Below are 8,736 nucleotides of genomic sequence, written 5' to 3' on the forward strand. Positions count from 1 at the left end.
GTAAACTCGGTAAACTTTGGGCCTTCTTTTTTGGGCTTCTTATTCCGCCTCATTATCTTTGTGGACTATTGGATATACAATTTGATATAATTTATTCCGCCTCATTATTCCGTAACACATCTCCAAACATTTACAATGAGAACTATTGGATATACAATTTGATATAATTTATCAAATTCGACAAAAGAGTATCAGTTTATTAGTGAGTATAGAAATGAACACGTTAGTGGATAACATATCAAAATTATACAAGCATATGTGTGTGATACCCCAGGGATGAACCCATCAAGATCCGGTCCAAAATCTCGGCCCATCTCTAAGGCCCACAGGTGAATGGCCCATGACAAGCCCATGTATACTCCTATAAATACCAGGTTTGAGCGTATGATTAAGAATTCACTATATTGTTTTCAGCAGCGCCCTTAGCTGCTCCCCCCATATATCCTCAGTCACTGACTTGAGCGTCGGAGGGGCTACGCCAGGACACCTTCCTGGCCCCCTCTTAACGGTCTTTTTCTTGATTTCAGGCTCAGGGTCATCTTAAAGCCCACGTCTGAACTAGTGACGCTCGTTGGGATCGGACCCTAGATTTCCCGTGAGTATCACTTGGCGCCGTCTGTGGGAAGTTTGAGTTAAGACGTAGATATGGTAGGTAAGAGAGGGAGTGGAAGAGCTACCTCAGCATCATCACGTCCTCGGAGAGGACCTGAACCATCTCGTGCTGAGACAATACAGGAACAACCGCATCTTGAGACGAGACAGGAACAACCTCGTCAAGAGACAAGAACCGAGCAGCCCCTTCACGAGACAAGGGTCGAGCAACCCCGTCCCAATGAGAATGTGGGGAACTTGACCCTAGAACAGTTGGGTCAATTTATCACCCGGATAGTGGATGAGGCCATGAAGAGGAATCAAGAGTCTATGTTTGCAGAAGATCAGACCGCTCGCCAAGAGCGAGAGGAGAATGTGGAGGGAAGTCAGAGTAGGGTAGAGGAGACGCGACCCGCCCAAGTGAGGAGAATCCGGAGATGGAAGAGATGTGGAGGGAAATACGGATGCTGAGGCAGCAATTGAGAAACAGAGATGCAGCCCCCAAGAAAGGAAGTTCTTTTTCCCTCGCCATTTTGGAAGAGGGGCTTCCTCCAAATTTCCGACAGTCAAACGTTGGAGAATATGATAAGCATACGGACCCCGAAGAACACTTGGGGAGGTTTGAGAACACAGCTCTGTTGCATCAGTATTCAGATGGAGTCAAGTGCAGAGTGTTTATGGGCACTTTGGTGAGGTCAGCCCAGCAATGGGTTAATTCCTTGCCGCCCAACTCCATACGCTCTTTTGAGGATTTCTCAGCTGCTTTCTTGCACCGATTCGCTAGTAGCAAAAGGCACCAAAAAAACTACTTGAGTTTGTTTGTAATGAAACAGCAAGAGGGTGAAACTTTACGGGAGTTTGTCCAGCGCTTCAACAGCGTAGCGTTGGAAATACCAGCGGTCACTCCTGACATCATGATAAGTGCCTTTACCCAGGGACTTAGAGGAGGGGAGTTTTTCAAGTCGCTGGTCAAGAAGCCTCCGTCGAGCTATGATGATCTGTTGGCTCGAGCTGAGAAATATATAAATCTTGAAGATGCCCAGCGGCATAAGAGAATGGAGCAGCGACCTGGGAGGAGTGGAGTTGAGGGAGCGGAGAGAGGAGGAAGGAAGAGGGGCGCAGGGGAAAGAGAGGAGATTAAAGCTAGGGACAGAAGACAATTCTCATCACATGTTCCTCTGGTTAGGAGTCGTGACGAGGTGACGGAGGTGAGGGAGCCCGAGGAGAGCTGGGAGAAGTCGCGAAGGGCTAAGAGCAGTGCTAGATTGCCTTCGCGGGATAGACGAGAAGGATCCTCATCCAGGAGTCGACAGAGGTCTCGCTCGTCTCCTAGACGTGGTCAAGGCCCTCCATGGATAAATCAGAGGGTCGGGGAGCAGAGAGGGGAAGGTCAAGGTCAAGATGTTCCTCAGGGACCCGTCGAACCGAGGGGGGGAATGAATGAGGATAACCACCCTACGAGAGGAATGATTCATATGATCTCGGGGGGTGCTACTGATGGAAACGCTGGGTAAAGCTCTAAAAGAGGCCTGAGAACGCTTACCACCTTAGAGAATATCTTTACTTCATTTTTTATGTATTTCGTTACTGAATTTGTCTTACGTTATCAGTTGATATTCAATAAAATCAGGTTCCTCTTTTCAGTTCATGAATGTTGTTGTATTACGAGAGGGAAGGAGAAAATAATTAAATTTCCTGCTAAAGCCCGGCTTAGCGGAGGAGTTAGAGGGTGGAGATGATGAATTTTTATTTTCCTGCTAAGGCCCGGCTTAGCGGAGGAGTTAGAGGGTGGAGATGATGAATTTTTATTTTCCTGTTAAGGCATCGCCTAACAGAGGAGCAGAGGTGGCGGGGGGTGTTGAATTTTATTTTCCTGTTAAGGCATCGCCTAGCAGAGGAGCAGAGGTGGCGGGGGGTGTAGAATTTTATTTACCTGCTAAGGCCCGGCTTAGCAGAGGAGTTAGAGGATGGGGGTGGTGAATTTTTATTTTTCTGCTAAGGCATCGCCTAGTAGAGGAATTAGAGTGTGGAAGTGTCGAATCTTTATTTACCTGCTAAGGTCTGGCTTAGCAGAGGAGTTAGAGGATGGGGGTGGTGAATTTTTATTTTCCTGCTAAGGCATCGCCTAGTAGAGGAGTTAGAGTGTGGAGGTGTCGAATCTTTATTTACCTGCTAAGGCCCGGCCTAGTAGAGGAATTAGAGAGTGGAGGTGTCGAATCTTTATTTACCTGCTAAGGTCCGGCTTAGCAGAGGAGTTAGAGGATGGGGGTGGTGAATTTTTATTTTCCTGCTAAGGCATCGCCTAGTAGAGGAGTTAGATTGTGGAAGTGTCGAATCTTTATTTACCTGCTAAGGCCCGACTTAGCAGAGGAGTTAGAGGATGAAGGTTGTGAATTTTTATTTTCCTGCTAAGGTATCACCTAGCAGAGGAGTTAGGGGGTGGGGAGATGTTGAATCTTTATTTTCTGCTAAGGTATGACCTAGCAGAGGAGTTAGAGGGTGCTGGTGTTGATTTCTATTTTCCTGCTAAGGTATCAGCTAGCAGAGGAGTTAGAGGGAAGAGGTGGTTGATTTTTATTTTCCTGCTAAGGTATGACCTAGTAGAGGAGTTAGAGGGTGATGGTGTTGATTTTTATTTTCCTGCTAGGGCCCGGCTTAGCAAAGGAGTTAGAGGGTGGAGGTGTTGAGTTTTTATTTTCCTGCTAGGGCCCGGCTTAGCAGAGGAGTTAGAGGGTGGAGGTGTTAAATTTGTATTTTCCTGCTAAGATATCACCTAGCAGAGGAGTTAGATGGTGATGAGGTTGAATTTCTATTTTCCTGCTAAGGCATCACCTAGCAGAGGAGCAGAGTTTGGGAGGAGAAAAATGTTATTTTCCTGCTAAGGCATCGCCTAGCAAAGGAGCAGAGTGGATGAGGAGAATTAAATTTTCCTGCTAAGACATCGCCTAGCAGAGGAGCAGAGTTTGGGAGGAGAAAAATTTATTTGGTTAGTCGATAACGAAAGGTGTTTATGGGGAGCAGAGTTTACGGGGGTGTGGGGGCAACGCCCCCATAAATTTTTCAGAAATTAGACTATCATTCGCAAGTGGCGTGCTTGGGCGAGGGCATGTTTGGGCGTCGGGGCGAGCTGGCGGATGAAGGGCGAGCAGGCGAGAGCGAGCTCTTACATTGGCGAGGGGCGAGCTGCAAGTGGCTGGGCGAGGGCGCGGAAGGCAAGGGGCGAGCGTGTGTGCGTGGGGCGAGGAGGCGTGGCGAGGGCGAAGAGGTATGGCGAGGTTGGGCAGGGACGTTGGGCGATGGGCGAGCGTTCAGGGCGTTGGGCGAGGGCTTGGGTGCGGCGACAGCAGGAGTGTAGGGCGAGGCAGGGACGAGGAGCTCGAGCACTGGGCGAGGGCGCGTAAGGCAAAGGGCGAGCATCTGTGCGTGGGGCGAGGAGGCGTGGCGAGGGCGAGGATGTATGGCGAGGCTGGGCAGGGACGTTGGGCGATGGACGAGCATTCAGGGCGCTGGGCGAGGGCTTGGGCGCAGCGACGACTGGAGTGTAGGGCGAGGCGCTCGAGCGCTGGGCGAGAGCGCGCAAGACAATGGCGAGCGTGGAGGTGGCTTGAACGAGGCGAGCATGCAGGGCGTTAGGTGAGGGCTTGAGCGTGGCGATGGCGCAGGGCGGGGGTGCGTTCGGGCGAGCAGGTGAGGGCTCACGTGGGGCGAGGCGTGTGCAAGGATGTATTCGGGCGAGTGGGCAAGGGCTCGCGCAGGGCGGTGGCTCGGGCGAGGCTAGGGCGGTGGCTTCGGGGCGGTTAGGGCTGCGCGCGAAGGTAACGGCGAGGTGATTGTGAGACGACACTAGGTTTAACGCGCAGGTGAGGCATGGGTGGGGGAGAGCTGGATTGCGATGTGATTTGTTTTCAAATTTTTGGAGACTAACGGACGGCTGGAAGAAAAAACGCACAACTTTCACCCAGTAATCCGAGGACATCACAACTAATCGAACTTTGAACCTTTGATTCAGTTCGACTCGGGAGGGGGAGACTGGTGATACCCCAGGGATGAACCCATCAAGATCCGGTCCAAAATCTCGGCCCATCTCTAAGGCCCACAGGTGAATGGCCCATGACAAGCCCATGTATACTCCTATAAATACCAGGTTTGAGCGTATGATTAAGGATTCACTATATTGTTTTCAGCAGCGGCCTTAGCTGCTCCCCCCATATATCCTCAGTCACTGACTTGAGCGTCGGAGGGGCTACGCCAGGACACCCTCCTGGCCCCCTCTTAACGGTCTTTTTCTTGATTTCAGGCTCAGGGTCATCTTAAAGCCCACGTCTGAACTAGTGACGCTCGTTTGGATCGGACCCTAGATTTCTCGTGAGTATCACCAGGGATGAACCCATCAAGATCCGGTCCAAAATCTCGGCCCATCTCTAAGGCCCACAGGTGAATGGCCCATGACAAGCCCATGTATACTCCTATAAATACCAGGTTTGAACGTATGATTAAGAATTCACTATATTGTTTTCAGCAGCGCCCTTAGCTGCTCCCCCCATATATCCTCAGTCACTGACTTGAGCGTCGGAGGGGCCACGCCAGGACACCCTCCTGGCCCCCTCTTAACGGTCTTCTTCTTGATTTCAGGCTCAGGGTCATCTTAAAGCCCACGTCTGAACTAGTGACGCTCGTTGGGATCGGACCCTAGATTTTCCGTGAGTATCAGTGTGTATTTTCTTTTATTTTATGTATATGTACACACACATATATATGATTATAAATATTTATTTCCAATATCTATTTGAAAGGATTCATTTAATTTTCCAGTTGGGTTTTCCTAAATCCGACTTAATAGTTAATATATAATATGTATGTATTGTATGTGATATCCTATAGATGAGCCCACTATCTCTAGCCTATGCCCGTATATCCTCAGTCGCTGACTTGAGACGTCGGAGGGGTTACGCTAGGACACCCTCCTGGCCCCTTCTAACGATCTTATTTGTGATTTTAGGCTCAGGATAATTTCACAACCTACGTCTATACTAGTGACACTTACTGAAATAGGATCCTAAATTTTCCGTGAGTATCACTCTGACATCTCCTTTTCAAATCCAGCTCTATCTTACTGGATTTCATATAAATTCTAAACAAGTAGAGCCAAAAGTGCTTTCCCATAATCTAGACTGAGTTGCTTCAGTCAAGCCTTTGAATGAGTTTTTGTGCCAGATTTAATCAAAGCTGTCGCAACTGACAATTAACGCTTTTTACCCTTTTCTTTTGGTTTTTATAAAAACGTGGTTGAATGAATTTTTATATATACATAAATTTATTAATGTTAGTAATAAGTTGAGAAAATAATTCTGGTAAAATATGAAATGATGGATTAATTTATCTCTTGGCAAGTGAATTTCGAATATTGTTCAAATAATGTTTTGATATACTCAGTTTATTATGTTGAATATATTATAAATTAATCTCTTGCGAAAATTGAAATGCTAAAACTCTTGAAAGCCTCTGTCAAATCTTTTTATGCATACATATAAGAAATTATCACGAAATTGGGTACTCTAAAATCGAATATATCATTTTTTAGTGTTTACATATGTATGTGTGTTTTATGCATAACTTCTCAGTAAGAATATTTAATTTCTGGGTCTATAAAACGAAGAAGAAGAAAATATGAATATACTTGTATAATATTTAGAATAACATTTTAGCTTGTAGAGTCGGATTTGTGGGAATCTAAATTCGGCCGAGTCTTCCATATGTCATGGTCATAACTTCAATAATTATATTTATTTTTTAAAAAAAACTTGTTCATACGAGAATTTGTTCTTTTTTTGCTCAATAAGAATTTCTTTCTTTATTTCAGTTTGAGGATACAATTGCCGATTGTTACAATTGAGCGTAGAACTTGAAATCTCGTTTTAAATTTGAAATTTTCGTATAAGATGTGTTATAAGACATTGTCTAACTTCTTTTAATCATTCTGATAAATGCAAAACTTAAAACTGCGAAGCCATGAAAATGACTTGAAGAAGTAGCACCAGTAAATCGAATGAAGCACCAGTCGGACATCAGACAGAACCAGTCTTCATTAATTTTAACATCGCCAAGTGGCCAATATGCCTCATCAATCGAGCCGGCTACATTTCCTTACATCTTCTGACATAGCATATAAATTACGTGGCATTCCAATTGTTTTTTTATCACATTGTAAATATGTATTTGATCGAGTGACGTACATGCCAGATAAGGAAATCTGACTATAAATCCCATTACATCCAACCCCTCCCCTTTAGTAGAAAGAAAATTGAGCAGATAATCTGGAAACCTTGTCTAAGTCGGAAGATGGATAGGCTCATTAGCCTAGAGCCATCAAACATGGTGACAATCAGAATTGAACCAGGGGAAAGGTGTTGTGGTTCGACCACTTTGCGCAATGTTATGCACACAATGCCAGTCGCGTTTCGGCTCCAACCGGTTGATAAAACTCGATACACAATCGTCCCAAACTCGGGAATTATACCACCTCTATCCACATTCACCATAGAAATAACTTACCACCTCCCACAAAATTCTCGACTTCCAGAAAGTTTCCCGCATAGCGATGATTCTTTTGTATTGCAGAGTGTGGTGACTCCCTGTGCAGCTTTCAAGAATCTATCAGCTACCCGCGATTCAGTACCAAGTGAATGGTTCACTACTAAGAAGAAACAGGTGTATTCTGATATTGGAATCAAGATCATGTTCGTTGGCTCCTCGATTCTAGCTTGTTTGGTGGCCAAAGGTTGCATGAATGAGATGAGAGAAGTTCTTGAAAATAGTGATCCTGAATGGAGAGCAGCTGATTCTGTTAATTCTGATGGCAAATCGTTGCTACACTTGGCTATTGCTCGGAGTAGGCCTGATTTAGTCCAGTTGTTGCTCGAATTCCAGGCTGATACCGAGGCGTGTGGGAAATCGGGATCGAGCCCGGTTGAGGCCGCTGCCTCCTTGGGGGAAGCATTGATAGTTGAGCTACTTTTAGCCCACAAAACTAGCACAGAAAGATCGAAATTTTCCAATTTCGGACCGATTCACTTAGCATCTGGAAATGGTCATACTGAGGTTTTAAACCATCTTTTACTGAAAGGTGCTGATGTGAATGCATTTACTAAAGACGGAAACTCGGCGTTGCACATAGCAGTGGGCCTGCAGAGATGGGATACCGTGCGACTTTTGTTAGCCAACTCGGCCAAAGCCGACACAAAAAATGCTTTCGGGGATACCCCATTGCACCTTGCCTCGAGTTTAGGTGATGAGCAAATGGTGAAACTTCTACTCTATAAAGGAGCCAACAAAGATGTAAGAAACAAGAAAGGCAAGACGCCGTATGATCTTGCAGCCGAAAACGGGAACACAAAGCTATTCGACGCCCTTCGTTTAGGAGACAAATTATGTGCGGCTGCTCGGAAAGGAGAGCTTAGGACGATCAACCGTTTGCTAGAGGATGGCGCGTGTATTGATGGGCGTGATCAAAACTCGTGGACAGCCCTTCATAGGGCGGCGTTTAAGGGCCGAACTGAAGTGGCACGGGCCTTGATCGAAGAAGGAATCGATATCAACAGCAAAGATGAAGATGGGTATTCGGCATTGCATTGCGCTGTGGAGTCAGGCCACTGTGATGTGATTGAATTGCTTGTTAGAAAAAGAGCTGATGTTGATGCTAGAACAAACAAGGGTGTGACTGCGTTGCAAATTGCGGTGAAGTTGAATCATTCGCGGATTATAAAGATTTTGAAAACCGGGGTTACACAGAGTTTTGTGCCCTTAGTTGAGGGAAATGGCAGCGGAGAGATGAATATCAGGTTGATGAATAAGAAGAAGATTAACAGCAATGTTGGAATTCATCGTCGAAGCTTTGATCCGTCGGAGCCGTTGGCTGTGGTTTGAATAGAAGCGAATTGAATGTACATATATATATATATATATATATATATATATATATATATATATCTGTGTGTGTGTGTGTGACTTGGTGTTTGTAGTAAAATTTGAAGTTAGTCTTTGTCAAGTCTTTAAACGGGTAGAAGCAACATATTTTTCAAGCTTATAAATTCTTGGAATATTTGGATATGCTTTTTTTTTTTTTAATATCATCTTTATATATGTCAC

General features: G+C 45.6%; 1 protein-coding gene across 1 annotated transcript; it reads left to right on the plus strand.

Moving 5' to 3' along the window:
- Window positions 1-6,872: 6,872 nt before the first annotated feature.
- LOC140828660 (protein VAPYRIN-like) lies at window positions 6,873-8,514 on the plus strand. Its single transcript, XM_073191591.1, has one exon. The coding sequence runs from the start codon at window positions 6,931-6,933 to the stop codon at window positions 8,512-8,514; it is 1,584 nt and encodes a 527-aa protein (XP_073047692.1). The 5' UTR covers window positions 6,873-6,930.
- The last annotated feature ends 222 nt before the right edge of the window (window positions 8,515-8,736 follow it).

The sequence above is a fragment of the Primulina eburnea genome, chromosome 3, assembly GCF_022965805.1.
Source record: "Primulina eburnea isolate SZY01 chromosome 3, ASM2296580v1, whole genome shotgun sequence".
NCBI classification, from domain to species: domain Eukaryota; kingdom Viridiplantae; phylum Streptophyta; class Magnoliopsida; order Lamiales; family Gesneriaceae; genus Primulina; species Primulina eburnea.